Source organism: Mobula hypostoma, chromosome 2 (assembly GCF_963921235.1).
Source record: "Mobula hypostoma chromosome 2, sMobHyp1.1, whole genome shotgun sequence".
Classification (NCBI taxonomy): domain Eukaryota; kingdom Metazoa; phylum Chordata; class Chondrichthyes; order Myliobatiformes; family Myliobatidae; genus Mobula; species Mobula hypostoma.
In genome coordinates this window covers 135,312,206-135,338,982 of record NC_086098.1, presented here as the reverse complement: position 1 = coordinate 135,338,982, position 26,777 = coordinate 135,312,206, and the positions used below count along the sequence as shown (strand labels likewise).

The following is a 26,777-nucleotide window of genomic DNA, read 5'->3' as shown; positions in this document are numbered from 1 at the left end:
CAGAGGTTACGGGAAGATGGCTGGGGAGTGGGGCTGAGGAGGGGAAAAATGGATCAACCATGATTGAATGACAGAGCAGACTCGATGGGCCAAATGGCCTAATTCTGCTTCTATGTCTTATGGCCTCATGGTTAACAGAGGCACAGCATCATAGAGTTTATATAGCACGGTAACAAACCCTTCACACAAAGTTATACCAGCTCTATGCTGACCAAGTTGCTTATCTCCGTTAGCCCCAATTGCCTGTCCCGCTAAACCTTTCCTATCTGTGTAACTGTCCAAATGTCTTTTAAACACTGCCATTGGATCCACATCTATCACTTCCTCTGGCACCTAGTTCCAATCTCTGTGCAAAAAACTTGCCCCTCCTGCTCCCATCACATCTTTCCCTGTTCACCTTCAATTTATTCCCCCTAGTTTTAGGATTTCCTATCCTGGGAGAAGGACTGTGACCATTCTCAAATGCCCCTCATGACATTATAAACCTATATCTGGTCATCCACAATCTCATAAATTCCAGCTCCCCAGATTTTCCTTGTAACTCAAGCCTTCCAGTCCCTTGCGATTATTTTTTGCATCCTTTCCGGCTTAATAACATCCTTTCTATAGCTAGGAAAAACTGTACACAATACTTCCAAGTATGATCCTTTACATTTGTTACATGATGTCCCAATTCTTATACTCAGGTAGAACCATTTAATTAATGTTTATGTAAAGCTGCTCTTGGGAAAATGAGGATATTAATAACAGTTAGAGATTGAAGAATGATTTATATATTAAAATGGATCAACGATATGTGGAGAAAACTGGAACAGGGTATTGAATTTGGATTGAATTTACATCATGGGGTAGTTTAGAGGGGCCAAATAGCCAACTCCTGTTCCTATTTTTCAGGTTAACAGTTTTGGTGTTTTTTTATATTGTGCATCCACTAGATAAGCCTACATGTATTACACAGTCCTTATTTCCCTGAGTCAAACATTTACTTGAATTGCTGCAGTGTTTCAGCAAGGGTGATGGTATTGTAGGGAGCTTGAGGATTTCTGTCCCACCCAAGTGATTAGTGCCTCCCAAAGCTACTACAGAGAGTTGTCAAGCATATAATTGAAGGCCTGAAGTTACATACATCCCAGATTGGATGATACATTTCAACCCATTCAACAATATGCATGGACCACTGTTACTAATAGACCTTAGCACTTCAATTTGAGTTTTCAAATTATAATTTGAATTATTGATTACTGTTCTGCTGCTTGATATTCTGATGCTTTAATCAGAATGTTCCAAAATATAGTTAAACATTTTATTGATGTATTCTATTTGAACAGTTTCAATGAAAATTTGACATGTGGCAGGTACAGGCAACCGGGAACAGGAGAGACCCTTAAGGAATACAGAGAATGTAGGAGAGTATTTATAAAGGAAATGATGAAGACAAAGAGGATCCATGAAATATCATTGGTAGACGAGATTAAGGAGAATGCCAAGGCACTTTCAGGGAAAGCACTAATTGCCTTTAAAAATCAAAGGAACAATCTGTGATTGGGGTGTTAATTGAATACTCATTGTTTTCATTTTAGAGAAAGGCAAACTAGATGGAGAGATTAGGGAGCAAGATAGTGATATCCAAGACCATTAAGGAGAAAGTGCCCTGAATGGTGGTAAGGGAGGGAGTGTAAGGGCATGTGTAGCACTTGTTCCGCTTACAAGGATATGTGCCAGGAGGGAGATCAGTGGGGAGGGATGGGGGGGACAAATGGACAAGGGAGTCGCGTAGGGAGCGATCCCTGCGGAAAGCAGAGAGAGGGGGGCAGGGAAAGATGTGCTTAGTACCTTACTGAGGACCTCACCTTTGTCCCCCTCACCCACACCTCAGCGAGTTCCGTGTTCGCCATGATGCGGAACTCTTCTTCTGCCGTCTCCGTCTCCGAGCCTACTTCTTCGGCAAGGACACTTCCACCCCCACCGATGACCCCTTCTCCCGTCTTCAACCCTCCTCCTCTTCATGGACACCCCGCTCTGGTCTTCTGCCTGCTCTGGATCTCTTTATCGCTAACTGCCGACAGGACATCAATCGTCTCGACGTCACCACACCTTGTTCCCATTCCAACCTCACTCCTTCGGAACGCTCTGCTCTCCACTCCCTCCGCACTACTCCTAACCTTGTTATTAAACCCGCCGATAAGCGGGGTGCTGTTGTAGTCTGGCGTACTGACCTCTACCTTGCCGAGGCACAGCAACAACTCGCGGATACCTCCTCTTATTTACCCCTCGATCGTGACCCCACTAAGGAGCACCAGGCCATTGTCTCCCACACCATCACCGACTTTATCCGCTCAGGGGATCTCCCATCCACTGCTACCAACCTTATAGTTCCCACACCTCGCACTTCCCGTTTCTACCTCCTACCCAAGATTCACAAACCTGCCTGTCCTGGCAGACCTATTGTCTCAGCTTGCTCCTGCCCCATCGAACTCGTTTCTGTATATCTTGACACGGTTTTATCCCCCCTTGTTCAATCCCTTCCTACCTATGTTCGTGACACTTCTCACGTTCTTAAACTTTTTGATGACTTTAAGTTCCCTGGCCCCCATCGCTTTATTTTCACCATGGATGTCCAGTCCCTATATACTTCCATCCCCATCAGGAAGGTCTCAAAGCTCTCCGTTTCTTTTTGGATTCCAGACCTAATCAGTTCCCCTCTACCACCACTCTGCTCCGTCTAGCAGAATTAGTCCTTACTCTTAATAATTTCTCCTTTGGCTTCTCCCACTTCCTCCAAACTAAAGGTGTAGCTATGGGCACCTGTATGGGTCCTAGCTATGCCTGCCTTTTTGTTGGGTTTGTGGAACAATCTATGTTCCGTGCCTATTCTGGTATCTGTCCCCCACTTTTCCTTCGCTACATCGACGACTGCATTGGCGCTGCTTCCTGCACGCATGCAGAACTCGTTGACTTTATTAACTTTGCCTCCAACTTTCACCCTGCCCTCAAGTTTACCTGGTCCATTTCCGACACCTCCCTCCCCTTTCTAGATCTTTCTGTGTCTCTGGAGACAGCTTATCCACTGATGTCTACTATAAGCCTACTGACTCTCACAGTTATCTGGACTATTCCTCTTCTCACCGTCTCTTGCAAAAATGCCATCCCCTTCTCGCAATTCCTCCGTCTCCACCGCATCTGCTCTCAGGATGAGGCTTTTCATTCTAGGACGAGGAAGATGTCCTCCTTTTTTAAAGAAAGGGGCTTCCCTTCCTCCACTATCAACTCTGCTCTCAAACGCATCTCCCCCATTTCATGTACATCTGCTCTCACTCCATCCTCCCGCCAACCCACCAGGAATAGGGTTCCCCTGGTCCTCACCTACCACCCCACCAGCCTCCGGGTCCAACATATTATTCTCCGTAACTTCCGCCACCTCCAACGGGATCCCACCACTAAGCACATCTTTCCCTCCCCCCTCTCTCTGCTTTCCGCAGGGATCGCTCCCTACGCGACTCCCTTGTCCATTCGTCCCCCCCATCCCTCCCCACTGATCTCCTTCCTGGCACTTATCCTTGTAAGCGGAACAAGTGCTACACATGCCCTTACACTTCCTCCCTTACCACCATTCAGGGCCCCAAACAGTCCTTCAGGTGAGGCGACACTTCACCTGTGAGTCGGCTGGGGTGATATACTGCGTCCGGTGCTCCCAATGTGGCCTTCTATATATTGGTGAGACCCGACGCAGACTGGGAGACCGCTTTGCTGAACACCTACGCTCTGTCCGCCAGAGAAAGCAGGATCTCCCAGTGGCCACACATTTTAATTCCACATCCCATTCCCATTCTGACATGTCTATCCACGACCTCCTCTACTGTAAAGGTGAAGCCACACTCAGGTTGGAGGAACACCTTATATTCCATCTGGGTAGCCTCCAACCTGATGGCATGAACATCGACTTCTCTAACTTCCGCTAATGCCCCACCTCCCCCTCGTACCCCATCCGTTATTTATTTTTATACACACATTCTTTTTCTCACTCTCCTTTTTCTCCCTCTGTCCCTCTGACTATACCCGTTGCCCATCCTCTGGGTTCCCCCCCCCCCGTCTTTCTCCCCGGACCTCCTGTCCCATGATCCTCTCGTATCCCCTTTGCCAATCACCTGTCCAGCTCTTGGCTCCATCCCTCCCCCTCCTGTCTTCTCCTATCATTTTGGATCTCCCCCTCTCCCTCCCACTTTGAAATCTCTTACTAACTCTTCCTTCAGTTAGTCCTGACAAAGGGTCTCGGCCTGAAACTTCGACTGTACCTCTTCCTAGAGATGCTGCCTGGCCTGCTGCGTTCACCAGCAACTTTGATGTGTGTTGCGTCAATAAATCCATTCGGCCTAGTGAGATAAATCTCAGGTGGCCATGGGAGGCTAGAGACAATATTGCTAAGACACTGACAGAGGTTGTTTCATCTTTGCTAGCCAGAGGCGAGGTGCCAGATGACTGATAAATAATTGCTATGATTCCTTTATACAAGAAGGAGAGCAAAGGCAAGCCAGGGCAGGGAGTCCCTTAAAGAATTCCGAGGGACAATGTTCATTTACACTTGGAAAGGCAGGGAATGATTATGGAACACACATCAAAGTTGCTGGTGAACGCAACAGGCCAGGCAGCATCTCTAGGAAGAGGTACATTTGACTTTTTGGGCCGAGACCCTTCGTCAAGTCCTGATGAAGGGTCTCGGCCCGAAACATGGACTGTACCTCTTCCTAGAGATGCTGCCTGGCCTGCTGCATTCACCAGCAACTTTGATGTGTGTTGCTTGAATTTCCAGCATCTGCAGAATTCCTCGTGTTTGAATGATTATGGAAAGTCAGTAAGGCTATGTTCCTGGGCAATTCTGTCCCATTAATTTAATTAAGCTTTTGAAGGGTTAACTAAGTATATTGTTCAATGTGATGAAGAAGTCATCTACCTGGACTGCTGTAAGGACTTCAATAAGATTGTGCACGCTTAGGTTAGTCCTGAAGGTTAAAGCACATTGAATCTTGGTAATAGGAGGAAGAGGGTTAGGAAAGTGGCAGCACAGGTACATGGGGTGGTGAAGAAGGCGTGCGTGATGCTGGCTTAATCAGCCTTTGTAGATCCTTGGCTTTTCTTAGAAGTTTGCGAAGATTTGGAATCCATCAACAAACCCCTCCATCCAGCCCAAGTTCTCTTTTCACTTCTGCCATCAGAAAGGAAGTACGGGAGCCTCAAGTCCCACACCAACAGGTTCAGGAACAGTTATTACCCCTCAACCATAAGGCTCTTGAACCAGAAGGGATAACTTCCACTCCTCCAGTCCACTCACCCCAACACTGAACTTCTTCCTCAATCTTTGGGCTCACTCTAAGGACTCTATAACTCATGTTCTTGATATTTATTGCCTAATGATTTGTCATTATTTTTTCTCAGCTCAAGCTGGTAAAACCTGAGAAAAGGGCATAACTAAGCACACTCATTTCTCAATTGCTAGGAACTATTGAACTATTCTAGTGGTGTTTAGAATTGTAGCTTTCGGGAGATTTACATAAATATTGCTGCCCGCGCCTGGTTGTTTAATGCTATTGTGCACTGCCTTTGAGATGATAGCAGTTGTAGATACTACCATCAGGGCAACGTTCATGTTCCGTAGTCTTTCAATTTCCTCTTTTAGTGCTGTATACTTCTGGTGTTTTTCATTTATTGATTTCTGTATGTTAGGTGTGTTTGGAATGGCCATATCTATTAAGTAAATTGCTCTTGCTTGTTTATCCTGCAATATTATATCCAGACGGTTATTATGGATTTCCCTATCTGTCATAATGAATTGGTCGTAACATACTTTGTAGGATTCTGACTCTAAAACCAGATCAGCCTTATATTTATCGTAAGGCATGGTGTCTTTCATGAGTTTGCATTTTAAAGCGAAATTTTGGTGAATGACGTTTCCCACGTGACTGTGCCTGTGTAAGTAATCAGATTGAGTTACTGTAAACTGCTGCACGAAACTGTAATGTGTTGGATTGCTCCTGGTTTCTCTTGGCCTTTTCTTGATTTATCACTTTGAGTTTGATTGTCTTTTATTATGCATTTTTGATTTTTTTTATGCTAACCAGCTGGTCTTGTACTGCCACGAGGAACCCTTCTGTTTCTGGGAAGAGGTCTCCAACTCTGAGCCAGGCGTTCAAAGTTTCCTTGGCAACAATTAGTCTGCTCAGATCATGGAGACATCTGCCATGGATGGTCATATTCTTCTATTGGTTAACTTCTTCTTCTATAGTAATAATTTCTTCATTTCTTCTGGGTTCTGCTTTCATTTAAGTTTAATGGTGTGTGCTTCTTTTCAGAATTGCATATGCTCACATGTAGTGCTGAATTCTGTTTTCTTTGATGAAAGCAAATGTTTGGAAATTTTATCTGACTGTTGTGCAGATTTTTTATGTCTGTTTTGCCTCTTCCTCCTTCTGCCCTAGGTAGTGTTAATCTAAGTGTGTCCAAATATACATGGGTGTTTTCTAAAATTTGTTATTTCAGTTCTTTGCTTTGAAAGGAAGCTCTCCAAGTACGCAGGACTGGTCAGCAACTGTCAGCAGGCTGGATGGAGAGCGAGGTGTCTCCCAGTGGAGGCTGGTTCTAGAGGATTCACAGCCCGTTCCTTAGCTAGAGCCTTCAGCATTTTGGGCATCGAGGGAGAGAGGAAGAGGAGAGCCATCCGCAGTACCACCGATGCGGCAGAGAGGGCCTCAAGATGGCTGTGGTTCAAAAGAGGGGAGCCATGGAGCCATAAGTAGCTAGCCATCTGGACACAAGCTGGGGTCTGATCAGCCCCGGCTGGGTCACCTGGAGGAGGTTGTATGATGTTGAAAGATCCGAAACACCCGATGATTCCAGGAACATCACTGAAGATGTGTCCAGAAGCATCAATAGATGTATGTACACAGTGTAAATTGTTCAGCTCAGTTTTGGACCAAGATATTATGCCAAAAGAATATGTTAATATGAGAATAGTGGAAGTGTTTATTGCCTTGGATTATATTTTTCCTGTTGAGCTCTGTTTGGCAGAATTTCTTAAGGCTTAAGGTAAATTCTGTTGGAAGTTTTTCTTTTATCGCACAATGATCTGTTTTCTTTGCCTGTTGATATCCCAAATACTAACATGTTTCATATTCACCCATCGGTTGTATTGTATCCTGCTGTCTGTTTTGTATTCCACTAGCTCTACCGCATCTTTCTTTACGTTTAATATTTGGAAAATTCAGCATGTTATTTTAATTATTTATCATCATTTTTATGCTTTTTTGTATTACAGAGCTTGTGGTCTTTTGCATAATGGTTGTCTGTCTTTGTCACGTGCATTTTTTCATTGATTCTGTTGTGTTACTTTGCATCTACTGTGAATGCCCACAAAGAAAATGAGCCTCAGGGTAGTATATGGTGACATATGCATACTTTGATAATAAATTTACTTTGGACTTTGAATTTTTTTTGAGAATATATGAACACAGGCATCATGATACAACTTTATAAACAGTGGTTAAGCCACACTTGGGGTATTACTTAACCATACTAAAGGAAGGATGGGATTGTGCTGGAGACGGTGCAAAAGGGATTCACCAGGATGTTGTCTAGATTGGTGGATTTCAGTTAAGAAGGATTGATTGCAGGGTTTGTTTTACCTAGGGCAGAAGAAAATAAGGGGACCTGATTGAGACATATGAAATTATGATGTGATTACATAGGGTTCATTTCTTCATTATGTGTCATGTTGTATGATATGGGCGACCATGGACTTTCCATGATCATGATTGTTCTTGGCAAATTTTTCTGCAGAAGCAGTTTGCCATTGCCTTCTTCTGGGCTGTGTCTTTACCCCGGCCATCATCAATACTCTTCAGAAATTGTCTGCCTGGTGCCAGTGGTCGCATAACCAGGAATTATGCTGTGCTCATCCAATCATCCACCAGCGGCTCCCATGGCTTCAAATGACCCTGATCGGGGGGTCTAAGCAGGTGCTACACCTTACTCAAGGGTGATCTGCCAGTGAGCGGAGGGAAGGAACACCTTACACCTCCTTTGGTAGAGCCGTATCTCCACCTCGCCACCTAACGTGATAGTTTTCCCTCGGTCTAAAATAAGAGGTCATAGGTATAGATGAGTATTGGGAGATTTTGAAGAGAGTTTTCACCCAGATGATGGTTGGAATCTGGTACAAAATGCCTGAGGAAATGATGAAGGTAAGTATTCTTTCACAACATTTAAGAAATGTCCACACAAGCCTTTGAGCGTGAGGATTAATGTGGGTACATGGAGTTAGTAAACATAAGTGCAATGGTGAGTATAGACAGGTCCTGTTTCTGAGATGAACACCTCTATGACTCTATCATTCTGATATTGCAACTACATCATGGTGACTTACTGTGGCAGCAATATTGATTCTGTAATTCTTTTGATCCTTTTCGATTAGAATAAACCTTGTGTCACTGGCCTCCAAAACAGCAATACTCAAATAAAACACAGCTGCAATGAAGTGGTAGAAAACATCCTGGAAGAGAGGAGGAAACAGAGAATGAGAAACCAGTCTACACAATGATATCACAGCCAGGTCTGGCTTGTAAGTGAACTGTTCGTTAAGCTAAAGGGATGCTGCAGTAGTTGTCCTCAAGTCAGGCTCATGAAAACCAGCCAAATTTCCCTTCCTGAGATTAGAAACAGAAATAATAGACAAAACTGCCAGTAAATCTGAGCAGATCAGGCAACACCTGCAGAAATAGAAGTGGTTAAAGCGTTAAGTCAAGCACCCATCATCAGAAGGCACTGACACCCGTGGACCAGTTCCACATGTGAATAATGGTTACTTGGCTGAGGTTTCAGAAGACAGCAGACATGTTATCTGCCACTATAAGGGCAGCATTGAGCTAAAGGACCTCTTTCCATGCCCTTTTCAAACTCTGCAACCTTGTTAGTGATTAGTTAGGCAGGGGTCCATGGACCCATCAGTTAATGGTTGAGGTCCATGGCATAAAAAACGCTGGGTACCCCTGAGCTGGAAAGTAATTTCGAATCATTTCAGCCAGTGAGCTCAGGATGCCGAAGGGCCTTTGAATTCAAACATATAGTCTTACATTCATTCCCTTTTTACCTCTCTCTGTTCCATTAAATCACTAATTATGTTCAAAGGATAGGGATTATGTTTATAATTGGTCTTATTTGTGATCATTCTGTACTGCTGCACTAAAACATCAAGTAAAGCATGTAACGTTTCTACTGTGACAAGCATTCTACAGGTGTGTGGCGGACAGTGTATTGACTGGCTGCATTGTGGCCCAGCAGGGAAACACCAATCTGTCACATGGAAAATCCCACAACAAGCCCTCCCCAACATCGAGCACATCTACGTTAAACACTGTCCCGGGAAAGCAGCATCCAACATCAGGGACCCCCACAACCCAGGGCACGCTCTCTTCCTGCTGCTGCCGTCAGGAGGAAGGTAAAGGAGCTTCAGATCTCACACCACCAGGTTCAGGAACAGTTTTACCCCTCAGCCATCAGGCTCTTGAACCAAGGGGGATAACTTCACTCAACTTCACTTGTTCCATCATTGAAATATTCTCATAACCTAAGGACTCACTTTCAAGGACCCTTCATCTCACGTTCTCGATGCTTATTGATTATTTTTTCAATTATTGTTATTATTTCTTTCTTTTTGTATTTTCATACTTTGTTGTCTTTTACACACAGATTGAACACCCAAGTTGGTCTGGTCTTTCATTGATTCTGTTATGGTTATTATTCTATCATGGGTTTATTGGGTATGCCCACAAGAAAATGGATCTCGGGGTTGTATATTGTAACATATACGTACTTTGCTAATAAATATATTTTAAACTTTGAACTTTAACTCAGGCTTTAAGCTCACTGCAGTGATTACTTCCCGATGGCTAAGCATTTTAATTCCAATTCCCATCCCAGTTCTGACATGTTGATCCATGGTCCCCTCTTGTGCCAAGATGAGGCCACCCTCAGGGGGGAGGAGCAGCAGCTTATATTCCATCAGGGTAGCCTCCAACCTGGTGACATGATTATCGATTTGTCCTTCTGGGAAACAATTCCCTTCCCCTCTTCCTCTATTCCCCACTCTGACCTTTTACCTTTTCTCACCTGCCTATTACTTCCCCATGGGTCCCCTCCTCCTTCCCTTTCTCCTATAGTCCACTCTCCTCTCCTATCAGATTCCATCTTCTCCAGCCCTTGACCTTTCCCACCCACTTGGCTTCACCTATCACCTTCCAGATAGCCTCTTCCCCCTGCCTCCACCTTTTCATTCGGGCAGCTTTCCCCTTCCTTCTCAGTCCTGATGAAGGGTCTCGGCCCAAACATCGACTGTTTATTCACTTCCACAGATGCTGCCTGACCTGCTGAGTTCCTCCGGCATTTTGCGATGTTGCTTTGGATTTCCAGCATCTGCAGACTTTCTCGAGTTTTTGTGAAGAAGTTGATACATTAGGAATATTTTTTAAATAAAATGTTACAACACGTGAGAACTACGCGGCAATCTCTAGCTGTAGACCTACCACCGCAGTCCACGCAGAGGAACTGTTCTGAACTCCAGCTGTGTACAGGATGAGCAGCAACGTGGTTATAACAAAGCAGAAGACTGAAACGAACATCACCCAGCCTTGATCACCAGCGAATGAAACACGAGCTGAAGCCACAAGGATCCAGACTAGGCCACCAAAAACCTAGAAAGCAAACCATTAAAAAAAATGAAGCGGCTGAACAGTTTGGCAAGTTATTCTAAAGTCGTATTGTGCACTTTCCATGCAAAGATCCTTCGACTGGGCTGGGCAATGAACTGAAGGATAAACTGAATAGCTCCTGAAAATGGGCATCGGGTTTGCATTATGTTTTCATCTACATGACAGGGGATGGCATGGTGGTGTAGTGGTTATCACAATGCTTTTCAGTACCAGCAGCGCAGGTTCAATTCCCGCCATGCCTTGTAAGGAGTCCTCCTCGTGGCATGTGGGTTTCCTCCAGGTGCTCCGGTTTCCTCCCACAGTCCAAAGATGTACCGGTTAGCAGGTTAATTGGTCACTGTAAATTGTCCTGTGATTAGGCTAGAATTAAATCAGGGGTTTGCTAGTCTGTGAGGCTCAAAGGGCCAGAGGGGCCTACTCCATGCTGTATCTCAATAAAATAAAACAGAACTAAAAGTTGAAAGTAATTTTCAGAAATAGCTGTAAAAATCAGGTATTGAAAGGGAGAGAAGAAATTAGGAAAATTGCAATCACCAGAGCAGTGTCATTCAGCAAATTGATGGAGTTAATAGAGTCTTAGAGTGTCATGGAAGCAGGCCATTCAGCCCAATATCTCCATGCTGACCAAGCTAGTACCATTTCCCACATTTGGGCTATATCCCTCCTTTCCAATCCATGTACTTATTAAAATACTTTTTAAATGTTACCTGCCTCAACTACTTTCTCAGGCTGCTCGTTCCATATCATGTTTGATCGATCTACTGGGAAGGTACGTCCAAGGTTAATGCAGAAAGTAAAAACTCATGTGACTGGAGGTAGCGTGTTGGAATAGAAACAAGAACTGGCTGGTTAACAGGAAACAATGAGCTGTGAGTCAGCTGGGGTGATATACTGCGTCCGGTGCTCCCGGTGTAGCCTCCTATATATTGGTGAGACCCGACGCAGACTGGGAGACCATTTTGCTGAACACCTACGCTCTGTCCGCCAGAGAAAGCAGGATCTCCCAGTGGCCACACATTTTAATTCCACATCCCATTCCCATTCTGATATGTCTATCCACGGCCTCCTCTACTGTCAAAATGAAGCCACACTCAGGTTGGAGGAACAACACCTTATATTCCGTCTGGGTAGCCTCCAACCTGATGGCATGAACATTGATTTCTCTAACTTCCATTAATGCCCCTCCTCCCCTTTTTACCCCATCCCTTATTTATTTATTTATTTATTTATTTATTCCCTCCTCCTCCTCCCCCCCCACTTCTTTCCTCTCTCTTTTTTCTCTCTCTGTCCCTCTCACAATCACTCCTTGCCTGCTCTCCATCTTTCTCTGGGCTCCCCTCCCCCTTTCTTTCTCCCTAGGCCTCCCATCCCATGATTATATTAGATTAGATTAGATTATGAGGACGCGCAGTCCTCTTTTATTGTCATTTAGTAATGCATGCATTAGGAAATGATACAATATTTCCTCCGGTGTGATATCACAAAACACAGGACAGACCAGACTGAAAAACTAACAAAACCACATAATTATAACATATAGTTACAACAGTGCAACAATACCATAACTTGATGAAGAACAGGCCATGGCACAGTAAAAAAGTTCAATGTCTCTTGAAAGTCCCACATCTTATGCAGACGGGAGAAGGAAGAAAACTCTCCCTGCCATGCCCGACCACAGTCCGACTCTGAGTCGTCCGAAAACTTCGAGATCTGATCAGCCCTCCAACACTGAGTATGGAGCACCTCTCCCTTCTCCAGTTCTGTATCCCTTTTGCCAATCAACTTTCCAGCTCTTAGCTTCATCCCTCCCCCTCCTGTCTTCTTCTATCATTTCGGATATCCCCCTCCCACTTTCAAATCTCTTACTATCTCTTCTTTCAGTTAATCCTGACGAAGGGTCTCGGCCCAAAACGTCGACTGTACTTCTTCCTATTGATGCCGCCTGGCCTGCTGCGTTCACCAGCATTTTGTGTGTGTTGCAGACTTAAAAAGGTATTTATTTTAATCTACTTTCCACCATAACAAGTAGTGTGTCACCAGGATCTGTGCAGGAGCTTCAACAGTTGGCTAAGTAGTGTGGGTGAAGGGGTGAAGGTATGGTTGCTAACTTGGTTGATAACACAGAGAGAGGGAATAAAGTAAGCTGTGAAGAAGAGGTAATGAGAATGAAAAGGATATACAGGTGATGCCTGGGTCATGGCTTTTTGGGTAACAGAACTTCATGCTTACATACTTTAAAAATCACTACCAGAAAGAAATCTGAGGGTCAAAATAAAAATTCACTTTTACAAAATTAATGTGAAAATAAATAAATAAATAAATAAACATATTTTTTTTCCCAACTCATTTCTCTTGACACGTTCACAAATGACAGTTTCTAATCCCATGAAATCACACTGAAAACAAACTCTTTCGTCTGTGGATAGGTTAGATGAGAGGGCAAACATCCGGGACTTTTTCCACAAGAAAATGACAAAAGGAGTGCATTGTCTAAATGGCTGGAGATTTCAGAACACTGCACAGGAAGAAGATGCTCCGGACTATTGTTTGAAGAAGTCTAAAATGCAGGAAGAGCGAGCAATTAAGAAAATCAGTAGAATTTTACAGTGCAAACAACAGGAATTCTGCAGATGCTGGAAATTCAAGCAACACACATCAAAGTTGCTGGTGAACACAGCAGGCCAGGCAGCATCTCTAGGAAGAGGTGCAGTCGACGTTTCAGGCCGAGACCCTTCGTCAGGACTGACGAAGGGTCTCGGCCTGAAACGTCGACTGCACCTCTTCCTATAGAATTTTGCAGTGTATTACTTGGGAATTGAGTAGAAAATGAGGAAGGTCATTCTTCCATTTTGCAGGGCACAGAAGAGTCAACATCTGAGCCACTATGGTAAGGTGATTGAGGAAGGATGTTATGCAGCAGAAGCTGTTCAGGGAAGCCTCACGAGATTAATATCTGGAATGTGTGAGATTTCCTATGATAGATGTGCATAGAATCAGATGACTGAGAGGGGACTTGATTGCAACATAAGATCCAATAGCAATAGAGATGATGGATATAGGGAAGATGGCTTCTTGTAGCGGAATCTAAAATTAGGAGACACTTTTTAAAAATAAGGGGTCACCTATTCGAGACAGAGATGAGGTGAAACATTTCCCCCAGATGTCACAGTGGAACCCAAGTGCAGAGGAAAGTCAGACTCTGATGTAGAGACAGTGACGAGAGTTTATTGATAATAATCCGAAAAGAACATCGGTGGCTCAGCCAAGCATCATCGCAAGAAGAAACCATAAGGCCACAAGACCATAAGACACAGGAGCAGAATTGGGCCATTTGACCCATCGAGTCTGCTCCACCGTTTCATCATGGCTGATCCAAATTTCCTCTCAGCCCCAATCTCCTGCCTTCTCCCATATCTCTTCATGCCCTGACCAATCGAGAATCTATCAACCTCTGCCTTAAATATACATAAAGACTGGCCTCCACAGCCACCTGTCATAAAGAATTCCATAGATTCGCCACTCACTGGGTAAAGATGTTCCTCCTCATCTCTGTTCTAAAAGGATGCCGCTCTAATCTGAGGCTGTGTCCATTCATTTTAGACTTTCCCACCAGAAGAAGCATTCTCGCCACACCCACTCTCTCAAGTCCTTTCATCATTCAATAGCTTTCAATGAGGTCTTCTGAATTCTAGTGAAGACAGGCCCAGAGCCATCAAACGCTCTTCATATTCAATTGTGGAATCTCCTTTGAACCCTCTTCAGTTTCAACACATCATTTCTAAAATAAGGGGCCCAAATCTGCTCACAATACTTCAGGTGAGGCCTCACCAGTGCTTTATAAAGTTTTAACATCACATCCTTGCTTTCATATTCTACTCCTCTTGAAATTAATGCTAACATTGCATTTGCCTTCCTCACCATAGACTCAACGTGCAAAATATCCTATAGGGAATCCAGCACAAGGACTTCCAAATCCATTTGCACCTCTTTTTTTTGTATTTTCTCTCCATTTAGAAAATAGTTAACCCTTTCATTTCTTCTACCAAAGTGCATGACCATACACTTCGTGACACTGAATTCCATCAGCCATATCTATGCCCATTTTCCTAATCTCTCTAAGTCCTTCTGTAGCCTCTCTACTTCCTCAAAACTACCTGCTCCTCCACCTATCTTCATATTGTCTGCAATCTTTTCAACAAAGTCATCAATTCTATCATCTGACACATTGACATATAACATAAATAGAATCAGTCCCAACACAGACTCCTGTGGAACACCATTAGTAACCAGCAGGCAACTGGAGAAAAGGATCCCTTCATTCCCACTCTTTGCCTCCTGCCAATCAGCCACTGCTTTATCCATGCTAGGATCTTTCCTGTAACACCGTGGGCTCATAGCTTGTAAAGCAGCCTCATGCATCTCATGCTTAATAATTGACTCCAACATCATCCCACCCACTGAGGTCAGACTAACTGGCCTATAGTTTCCTTTTTTCTGCCTCGCTCCCTTCTCGGAGAGCAGAGTGACATCTGCAATTTTGCAGTCTTCCAGAACCATTCCAGAATCCAGTAATTCTTGAAAGATCAATAGCAATGCCTCCGTAATCCCTTCAGCTACCTCTTTCAGAGTGTACACCGTCTGGTCGAAGTGACTTATCTACCTTCTGACCTTTCAGCATCCCAAGAATCTTCTCCTAGCATGGTAACTTCCTGGCCAGCTACTCTGATCAACTCACTGATGCAGTAGACCTGCTGATCCCCAAGTTCTTGTAGTCCAGCATAATCTTGCAGGCAGTTGTTATTCATTTGGAGTTCCTTGTGTTTTCCTAGAGCAACTTGCTCTTTGTAATGCTGACTCCTGGTACCTTCTGCTTAAGCTTGTTAAGTTTATGTTGATAGGCACAGAGATTTCGTGCTTTTGTATTATTCAAGTGGATGCTTGATTAGTGCTAATCGCAGGGCCTTAGTTCACCGTGCACACCGTAAGCATAATCAAACCTGAGATTCATTTCCTTGTGGACATACTCAAATGAGTAGCTGAAGTTGAGAATGAGTGGGAAGTTAATAATGGAAGTACAGTAAATAACAGACTTTGAGCATATACTTTGTATCTGTTTTGCATTTTGTATTGTAGATATGTTTAAGGGGAACACGAAGGGAAACTTCTTCACTCAGAGGGTGAACGAGCTGCCAGTGCAAGAGGTGCATGCAAGCTCAATTAAACATTTAAGAGAAGTTTGGATAAGTACATGGATGGAATGGGTATGCAGGGCTATGGTCCCGGTGCATGTCAATGGGACTAGGCTGTTTAAATGGTTCAGCACACACTGGATGGGCCGAAGGGCCTGTTTTGGTGCTGTACTTTTCTATGACTCCATGACGCTATCTCTTCATAGTGGAGGTCACCAAAAGCATTCAATTATAGTGGAAAATCTGAGGATAAAAAGCAGGAGGAACTTAAATCAATAATTATCACTATAAAAACAAAATGAGGCAAATTAATGAGATTCAAAGCTCAGGTTGGAGAGGAGTCCCTGTGGACACAGTGAATTAACTGGATATCATCTTCTAAAATTCCCTAGAGCCTGGAAGTCCCAGTGGGTTGGAACATTAGAAATGTAATTCCTCTATTCAAGAAAGGAAACAAAAAATAAAAAGTTCAAACTTCATTTTAAATTTCAAAATCAGGTTTAGTTGTTATTCAACCATATACATGCATACAGCTACAGCATTCTTCTGGGGCCAAGATGTAAAACACAGTACATACAGTCAGGCACAGCACATAGTTATGATAGCACATACAGTCACAAAAAGTAATATTAGCACAAGACCCTGAGTGGCATGGCCCGGAGATTGATGGTGCATGGGAAGCCATGTTTTTGCAAGAACAAGTAGGCTGCATTTCATCATCTCACATTGCGTCAGCCACAGACAAAGGCAAATCAGCTTGTCGCGTGCTTTGTCAGCCACAGGGGAAGGCAGTCAAGTTTGTCTTCCAGGGAGCCAACAGTGGAAGCAGTACTGACTGGAGGGGGCCAGGCCCCAACCCTGCATGGATTCTAGCATACCCATCATGCCTCTGTACTTTCCCACACTGCCTCCTGTCCTGGGTGGCTGTAACAGGTGATGCGCGGCTTGAGGGCCTGGTCCGCGTAGCAACCAAGGCCATGCATCTTCCCCACTGTAGGGCTCACAATTTATTATCAAAGTATGTTTATGTCATCATATACTACCCTGAGATTTATTTTCTTGCAGGCTATCAAACAGGAAAATGAAATACAATAGAATTGATGAAGAACGACACACAAGAACTGACAACCATTGTGCAAAAGAAGACGATCTGTGCAAATACAGAAAATAAGCAAGCAAACAAATTAAGTATCTAAGTAAATAAATTTATTGAAAGTGAGCCCATAGGTTATGGAACCAGTTCAGTGTTGAGGTGTGTGAAGCTGTCCACATTGGTTCAAGTGCCTGATGGTGGAAGGTCAAAGTAGGAATCCACAGAGACAAAAAAAAAGACATGTAGTCATGCAGAATGAGCAGAGCTTAATGAAAGAGAAATGCTTGACAAATTTGTTAGCTTGTTGAGAATGTAGCCAGTGGGGAAGATAAAGAGGAACCAACAGATATAGTGTAGTTGGATTTCTAGAAGTCTAGAACAGGAACAGGCGCTGCAGCCTACAATGTCTGTGCCAGATTAAATTAAATCTATTCTGCCAGCACTTTATCTACTTCCATCCATATCCTATATACTCATGGGCCTGAAAACAATCTCCGGAACTGCAATATCGTTTTCACTTCCACCACTTCCCCTCCCCACCAGCAGCCCATTCCAGGCACCTATCACTCATCGTGTAAAAACCTTGCTCTTACGCACCTTCTTTAAACTTGTCCCCTCTCATCTTAAATACATGTCCTCCAGTATCTGGTATTTCTACCTTGGGAAAAAGATTCTGACTGCCTTCAACATCTAAGCCTCTTACAATCTTATAAACTTCTATGTCAGGGGTTTGCAGCCTTTTTTATGCCATGGACCAATGCCATTAAGCAAGTGGTCCATGGACCCCGGGTTGGAAACCCCTGTTCTCCTGTCAGCCTCAAGAGAAAACAGCTCAAGTTTGTCTAACCTTTCCTTACAGTTCACACTCTATTCCAAGCTGCATCCTGGTAAGCTTCTTCTGACCTCTTCCAAAGCCTCCACATCCTCCCTGTAATGGAGCGATCAGATTTGCACACAATACAATACAATGCCACATACAAGGTTGGACAGAGGACAGAGGGCTGAATCAGGATGGGCGGGTCCACTTCAGGCTGGCTGGTTTATAGCAGGTCATTACAGAACTCGGTGTTCTGACTTCAACTGTTTCATTCACTCACTCTGTGCCATATCCTATGACATGGCCAATCATGTTTTTCCATGACCATAATTATTCTTGTAAACCTTTTCTACAGAAGTGGTTTGCCATTAACTTCTTGTGAGCAGTGTCTTTAAAAGATGGGTGACCCCAGTCATTAACAATACTCTTCAAAGTCCGCCTGGCATCAGTGGTCGCATAACCAGGTGATATGCACCGGTGCTCATATGACCATCCACCACCTGCTTCCGTGGCTTCACGTGAATCTGATCGGGGGGGTGGGGGGCAAAGCAGGTGTGACACCTTGTCCAAAGGCGACCTGCAGGCTAGCGGAGGGAAGAGTGCCCTACGCCTCCTTTAGTAGAGACGGATCTTCACCCCGCCACCATTTTAACTGTTTATAACCCATAAGTGATTTTGATGGAGGGGCTGAGTACATTTCCCCCAAACCTGGGAAGATAGAATTGAAAGGAAGTTGTGAGGGAAATGCAAAGGGACTCCAGAAAGTGAGGAACCGAAGAGATTGCAGATGCTGGAATTCTGGAACATTGAACTAACAGCTAATCAGTACTGATGCAGGTCATGACCACTTCCCTCTGAGCCGTGCGGGTGCCCAGCCAGCAGACTTAATGCTTTAGGAAAGATTTCTTTCACCTAAAATATTAACTCTGTTTCTCATTCCACTGAAGCTGCCTGATTTTCTGAGTGCTTCCAGCATTTTCTATTCTTAGTTCCAAATTCCAGCATCTGCAGAATTTTTCTTTTTTGGTTTTTAGTTCCTGTTACAAGTACATATGGCCTTTGTGAGATCACATCTGAGGTAGTGCATACTCTCTTGTCTCTTTATTTACTGATGGATATACTTGCTTGGAGGCAGTTCAAAGAGAGCTCATGAGGCTTGAATCCTGGGATCAAATGGTTTCCTTGTGGGGAAAGTCTCAGTGGGTTGGGCCGATGCTGATTGAAAAAGAATGAGAAATGAACTTTGTGAAATATGCAATATTCTAAGTAGCCTTGTCCAGGGATAAAATGTCTTTCCTTATGGTGTAATCTTGAACTTAGGACCATAGCTTCAAAATAAGGGGACATACATTTACTTCAGAAGTGGAGTAGAATTTCTTATTGCAGAAGGTTACGAATATTGAAATTCGCTGTGGAACCTCGGTGGAAGTTAAGCGATTGACTTCTGGACTATTGGAGATTCAACAAACAGGCAGAGATGTAACAATCATGTAACAAATGTAACCATCAGATAGGCCTGGATGACCTACGATATTTCGGTCTAACCCTGCCTAACTCTTCATAGGACATGTTGAACAAACTTACCTCCTTCCTTTGCTTCTTTTTTTGACACATTGATGGCTGGATCATTGGCCTTATCCCGAGTCAAAACTTTGTTCTAACTTTGAACCAATTTCCTTTCCTCCCTTCACATTATCCAACACTGCCTGACTTTCTGCCCTCCGCTCCAGCGTGCATTTGTTCTGTTGAAGATATTGCGGTGCTTCTGATAATCTTTTACCTCACCTGAGAATTAGCCCTCCAGCAAAGACAATATGTCATTGACAGGAACCATTCCATTTTCAGAACCAGTTCCCAGCCTATCCTGTTCCTTTCAGAGTCACCATAGGGTTTTTCTCTTTTGATGGATCATCCCTGGAACCTCCAGCTTGATACCCACTGCCAGACATATCTTCCCTCCCTGCTACTCCTCATGTTCCAACATGAAGGTTCCCTTCCTGATACCATGCATTCAATCTTCAATCATCAACAGTGCACAGCTTACCTTCCCATGGCCATAACAGATTCTGTAGATGCTAGGCACCTTAAGCAACATATACAAAATGCGGGAGGAACTCAACAAGTCTGGCAGCATCTACGGAGAGCAATAAACAGTTGACATTTCAGGCTAAGCCTTTTTCAGGATTTAGGATCCTCTCCATAAACTCTGCCTAACTTGCTGAGTTCTTCCATCCTCCAGCACCTTGTACATATTGCTCACCTTCCTGTGCAACTGCAGAACTCTCAACACCATCCTCAGTTCCCAGCTTCCCAAACTCTTCCCACACAAACTCATCCTGGGCATTGCCAACTACACCCAGATCCCCCCAAAAAATTTCAAATGCTTGAAATGTAATATATAATATTGGTTATCATAATAACCAGATCAGTTTTAATATCACTGGCATGAAATTTGTTGTTTTGAGGCAGCAGTACCTTACAACACATGATAAAAATGGTAAATTACAATAATAAGAAACATAATGTTATAGGTGAAACTAATGCATACTTCCCTCCCCTGCACTTTCTGCTTTACACAGGGATTGCTCCCTATGTGACACCCCAGTCCATTCATTTCCACCTCCCCCCACTGTTCCTTGTAAGTGGAACAAGTGCTATAGCTGCCCCTACACCTCCTCTCTACCTACCACTCAGGGCCCCAAACAGTTCTTCCACGTGAGGCGACACTTCACCTGTGAGTCTTCTAGGGTCATATACTGGGTGCAGTGCTCCCGGTGTGGCCTCCTGTATATCAGTCAGACCCGACGTAGTTTGGGAGACTGCTTTGCCGAGCACCTACGCTCAGTCTGCCAGAAGAAGCAGGATCTCCCAATGGCCACCCCCTTTAATTCCCATCCTGATATGTTAATCTGTGGGTTCCTCCACTGTTGTGATGAGGCCACACTCAGGTTGAAGGAGCAACACCTTATATTCCATCTGGGTAGCCTCCAACCTGATGGCATGAACATCAATTTCTCGAACTTCCAGTAATTTACCCTCCCCCCACTCTTCACCATTTCCCATGTCCTTTTCCCTCTCTTACCTTATCTCCTAGCCTGCCCATTTCCTTCCTCTGGTGTTCCTCCCCACCTTTTCTTTTTTCCATGGCCTTCTGTCCTCTCCTATCAGACACCCCCATCTCCAGCACTGTATCATTCTCACCAATCTACTTCCCAGCTCTTTACTTCACCCACCCCCCTCCCATTTTCGCCTATCACCTCCCCCACCTTGTGTTACTCCCTCCCCTCCCCCACCTTTTAAATCTACTCCTCATCTTTTTTTCTCCAGTCCTGCTGAAGGGTCTCGGCCTGAAACGACAACTGTACTCTTTTCCATAGATTATGCCTGGCCTGCTGAGTTCCTCCAGCAGCTTGTGTGTTGTGCTTGGATTTCCAGCATCCGCAGATTTTCTCTTGTTTGTGACCAATCAACAGAAGCCTGACATGGGTATTACTATTGTCCAGGTGATCCAAGGCCAGGTGGAGAGCCAGTGAGATTGCAACTGCTGGAGACCAGCTGTGGTGATAGGCAGGTCCAGGTCCTCGCTTAGGCAAGAGTTGATTCTGGCCATGACCAACCTCTCAAAGCACTTCATCACAGTAGATGTGAGTGCCACTACTGATAATCATTGAGGCAGCTCACCCTACTCTCTGATGGTCTTTTGAAGCAGTTGGGAACCTCAGACTGCAGCAGTGCGAGACTGAAGACATGCTTTAACACTCCCGCCAGTTGGTTGGCACAGGTTTCCGGGGCCCCACCAGGTACACCATCAAAGCCTGATGTCTGGCGAAGGTTCACCCTCCTGAAAGATGTTCTGACATTGGCCTCCAAGACAGAGATCACAGGGTCACCAGATGCTGCAGGGATTTGCACAGGTCTAGCTTTATTCTCCTTTTCAAAGCGAGCATAAAAGGCGTTGAGCTTATCTGAGAGTGAAACATCACAGCCATACATGATGATTGGCTCACTTTGTAGGAAGAAATGGCCTGCAAAACCTGTCAGAGCTGATGCGAATCTCTAACCACAAATGGTATGTTTTTTTGCTCTTAAAACAGCCTTCCATAGGTCATGCCTGGATTTCTTGTATTTAAATGCCACAGATCTAACCCTCAGCAGGCTATGAGTCTCCTGGTTCATCCATGGTTTTCGTTTTGGGTATGTCCAGTATGTTCTTGAAGGCACACACTCATCGACACAGGTCTTGAAGTTGTCACAGTCTCGGTGACAACTGCTGTGTATTCATTCAGACTTGAAGATAAATCTCTGAATATTGTGTGATCCATTGACTCAAAACGTTTCTGTAAGCAGTGCTCCACTTCCCTTGACCCATATCTTCTGGGTCCCCACCACTGGCACTGAGGTCTTTAGCCTCTGCCTATGCGCTGGGAGTGGAAGTACAGCCAGGAGATCAGCCTTGCCAAAGTGTGGGCGTGGGATGTCATAGTAAACATACTTGATGGTGGCAAAACAGTAGCTCCTTTGTTTCCACAGGTGATGTGTTGGTGGTAGTTGTTCAGAGACTTCTTCAAGCTAGCCTGGTTGAAATCTCTCACAGTGACAGGGAAGTTTTGTGCCTGCTGATCGGGTTGATCAGTTCCTCCAGTGTCTGCCCAACTTTGGCCTGAGGTTCACTGTACACCGTTACTAGGATGATGGCAGAAAACCCCCTTAGCAGATAAAGTGGACAACATTTAACCACTAGATGTTCCAGGTCTGGTGAGCAGGACTGAGACAGACCACCATGCCTGTGCACCACGATGAGTTAATCATGAAGCAGAATCCATCTCCTTTGCCTTTAAAAGACTGAGCTGTCCAGTCTCTGTGGAGAATGGTGAAGCCATTGGACTGCAGCACTGCATCCGAAATTGAGGGTGTGAGCCATGCTTCTGTAAAGCAGAGTACATAGCAGTCCCCGATATCCTTCTGGTACAGCAATCTTGCTCTGAAGTCTTCAGTTTTATTTTCCAGAGACTGCACTTTTGGCAGCAGGATAGTCCGGAGTGGAAGTCTAAGGCCTCTGCATTTCATTTATACCTGTAGACTACCACAATGTTCCCGCTTCCACTTACTCCAAGGGAAACTGCACTCATGACCCGAGTCTGCCATCCAACATTCATGGATTTTGAATATCGATAGATTTTTTAAACGTCTTAACTTGATGTTGCTTACTCAAAGCTGTGACAGTGGATCTCAACCATAGTAGTCCTAAAAGGGAATATTTGAATATTCCCATCGGAGCTGCCTACAGACAGTTACCATTTAATGGGCCATCTTACTGAAGTATGATCTAATATGGTCCCTATTTTGGGAAGTCATATAAAATGAGTAATTGCCATGTTGAACACTTATATTCTCTACACGACTGTAAATCTCCCATCACTTTAATTATCCATTTCATACCCAAGCTGTCCTTGTCTTTTGACATTGTACGATACAGACACAACGGCTGCAGGTGCTGGAATCTGGGGCATCAAACAATTGGTTAAAAGATCTCAGTGAGCCAAGCAGAGGAGAGGAATTGTTGAAATTTTCAGAGAAACCCTGCAGCAGCACTGACTCATTTTAACCCCAGTCAGTTTTTAACTCAACTTGAATTCATTTTATCTCTCAGCCTCTTTTCACTTCCAATCTGAGTGCAATTGACCTCTTCATGAAGAGGTGGAGAGCTCTGAGCATTTTAATGTCCTATCCATTGGCTGCTGTCAGGCAAGTGAAATTATAATCTCCATGTAATTCTGACTGATACACAATAGAAAGCCTGTCTTGCTTAAGTAGTTGTGAGTCTGTGAAGTTAATTTCCAACGTCAGTAGTTGAGGCAAAAAAAATCAATAGTTATGAATCACTTGACAGATGATTAAAGAAAAGGGCTAGGAAGGCAAATAGAAAGAGGGCATAAATGCGATTAGATCCGTATACAAAAGTTAAGGTTAAAGACCAGCATGACCTGGCTGGCAAACGTTCTACTCTCTGCTCTAACTTTCATGACGTTTTTTTTAACAGTCCATCCCAGTTAATGATCAGTTTCCAGTTTTACAGACGTCCATAATTCAATTTTGTCCATAGTTGGAAAATACACAAAAAGCATTTGGTGTGGTCACTAAACTGCTCCACGCTGTTGTAGTGAATGACAGAAAAATCACATAAGACTGGTCTGGTAAGAAAGAACAATTACTAAAAGTGTAGAGAGAGTAGGGGGGTGCAGAAAGAGGATTGAGAGGGGAGAGAGGAAACCAGCTTTGCTGGTTCTATAGGTTCGTTGGACTTTTGAATGTAATACAGCAGCAGTTAATTCTTATATAGGGGTGCCCATAAGTAGAACATTCTTTACCTCAGGGACAGCCTGTAGTAGTAAGCAAGCAAGGCAAATGTAGACCTGAAATATTGACAATCCCCTTTCCCCACCACAGATGCTATATCACCCACTGAGTTCCTCCAAAAGATTGCTTGCTGCCCCAGTTTCCAATCTCTTGTGCCTTCTGTATTTTTATATAATGCATTTGCTTGTGTAATTATTATTTGTCTTCCTATTGTTTGCCCAATACTAGTTATATTTGCATTGTTATGACGTATCACCAAGTTCTAGTTGACTACACCCATTCTATACCGTTGGCCTAACTTAAGAACAATTACCTGTGCTGAATATCATTTAAATTTCAAAGCCTTAAACCAAGGGCAACATTATCCATAGAAACAATAAAAGACTGACAATAAGAAAACAGTTTCATGCTTAAATATTGGGGATCTCAAGCTTCTAGAGTTTCACATGTTCCTCTTGTATTACCTCCCCATGGTCTACTCCCAGCATCCCACCAATCCTGTTGAAGTTACCAGAACGTTCTTTCAGCCATTAAGAGTTAAACTACAAATATCTCAGTTTTTCTTCAGCGGGATAATAAAGTTTATAGTTATTGCAACAGTTTGGTGTTTTAGAAATGGCCTTAGTAACAACACATTTCGATCTCAAGGCTGAAAATGCACCCGTTCTCAATCTACCTTCCTCATCTCGCTCACTCCCCCTTATTCTCATTAGAGGTTACTTTGGTAAAGATTGAAAAAACAGCACAAGGCGGGTGTTGTGCTAATACGGGACACACCAGATGAAGGGTCTCGGCTCAAAATGTCAATTTTTCATTCTCCTCTATAGATGCTGCCTGACCTGCTGAGTGCCCCCAGCATCCTGAGTGTGTTACTGTTTTCATGCCTGTGTAAGTCTCATTTTGAAGCATAGTGTTGAGCTGAATGGTTAATTACTATAATCTGAACGTGATGAAGCAGACAGCTGCAGGCACTGAATAGAAGCAATTTTTCTGCAGTGGTATATGGAGCCTCCATAGTAGATATAGAGAAGGTTAATAAACACAGAGCAGGATGTTTCAGAATGCTAGAGAACTGCAGAGAGTCATCACTGGTTCTTGCATGTGGCAGTCGTAAATCTGGTGGAAAAATTCCAGAGCAAGAAGGATTCCCTATCCCAAGGGTAGGAAGATATCCACCTCACTCATCGTCCCTCTGGTCGATCTCTACCATAGAGACAGCTGCTGCCTATTGTCCACTCCCCATTCAAACTGAGGGGATTCCATGCAAAATATTCTTTACCAAACAGGTACAGGAGCACAGACTCATTTTCTTTATGTATCATTAAGAGAATTCCTGACAGCCTCTTTACTGAATTCCAGTGAGCAACTTGTTTCCCTTTATGACCCTTGATGTCTCCTGTTCGCTACTCCTTCATCAAGATACCATCTTGCAAATTTACTATACATATACTCTGTTCTTGTGCCTCTCTGTCTATCTTTTCACTGTTGCTTTTTTCATCTCAAAGCTTCTATTTTGCTCTTTCTCAAACACATTACTGTCTCTTTTTCTCAGCCACCCATAGCTAATACGACACATCTGTATTAGAATCCCACTGTAATGCTGTCCTTTAGTGCAATTGTACAAAGTAATATTACTCACAAATTCACCTAACATCAAGAGTTCTGGAAATGATGTACACACACTCCCTCCAGATGGTATGGGACTGCTTGATCCAGCTGAAGATGACATGGTATTTGCTGCAATGTCAGTAAAGCTGTAAGGAAAGTCACTTGGCTGGTCCAGATGCAGTCACTCACTTGGTGCACTGGAGTTGTGCTAATATGTGGTTCAGCATTATACCAGGGATTATTTGAAGGTGTGTCCTTCAAAATTATTCAGATGTTCATAAATCTTTCACCTTTGTCTCAGCATCTAATGTCAATGAAAAGGCAAACAAGGGCTGGGCAAAAGAGTGATTGTGCAAAATATTTTTCAGACAATTGTTTGCTATCATTCTATAGGACAGGCAATTTTGTTGGTACATTACTTCATTGTTAAAGAAAGGCAGGTGAGCAGCAATAATGATTATCTTTCTGAAACTTGTGGAATACGAACTTTGTTTCACATGAACAACAGGAATTCTGCAGATGCTGGACATTCAAGCAACACACATCAAAGTTGCTGGTGAACGCAGCAGGCCAGGCAGCATCTCTAGGAAGAGGTACAGTCGACATTTCGGGCCAAGACCCTTCGTCAGGACTAACTGAAGGAAGAGTTAGGCACGTTTTGAATTCCACAAGTGTACTGTATAGAGATCTCCATTTTAAAAATGTGGCTCAAAGCTTCACCTTTGCGTTCCGCCACAGCCGGTGGAGACCCTCTGAACAACAACGAGCTGCGTGTCAGCACGCTCATGCAAGAAAATGCATGGGGGCACCAACAGCCTTGACAAGGTGTTGCAAGAACACTAAGGCCAAACCTTCTGCACCTGGTTGAACCAAACAGTCTTGAGACTCAAGTCATGAAGTTATAGAAACATACAGCACACAGCTCAGACATGCTCATCAAGTTGTCTAACTGATCTAAT

The 26,777-nt window shown here is 43.8% G+C and overlaps 1 protein-coding gene across 1 annotated transcript in view; it reads right to left on the bottom strand.

Moving 5' to 3' along the window:
- The window catches only part of LOC134359514 (myelin and lymphocyte protein-like), a 35,905-nt gene extending 9,904 nt beyond the window's left edge, over nucleotides 1–26,001 (bottom strand). Inside the window, exons 1-3 of the mRNA XM_063072877.1 lie at nucleotides 25,850–26,001; nucleotides 10,569–10,736; nucleotides 8,414–8,539 (exon numbers count right to left, since the gene is read on the bottom strand). Coding sequence (XP_062928947.1) covers nucleotides 8,414–8,539; nucleotides 10,569–10,736; nucleotides 25,850–25,939 — 384 coding nt within the window. The 5' untranslated portion in view covers nucleotides 25,940–26,001. The remainder of the gene's footprint in view (nucleotides 1–8,413; nucleotides 8,540–10,568; nucleotides 10,737–25,849) is intronic.
- Nucleotides 26,002–26,777: the final 776 nt, after the last annotated feature.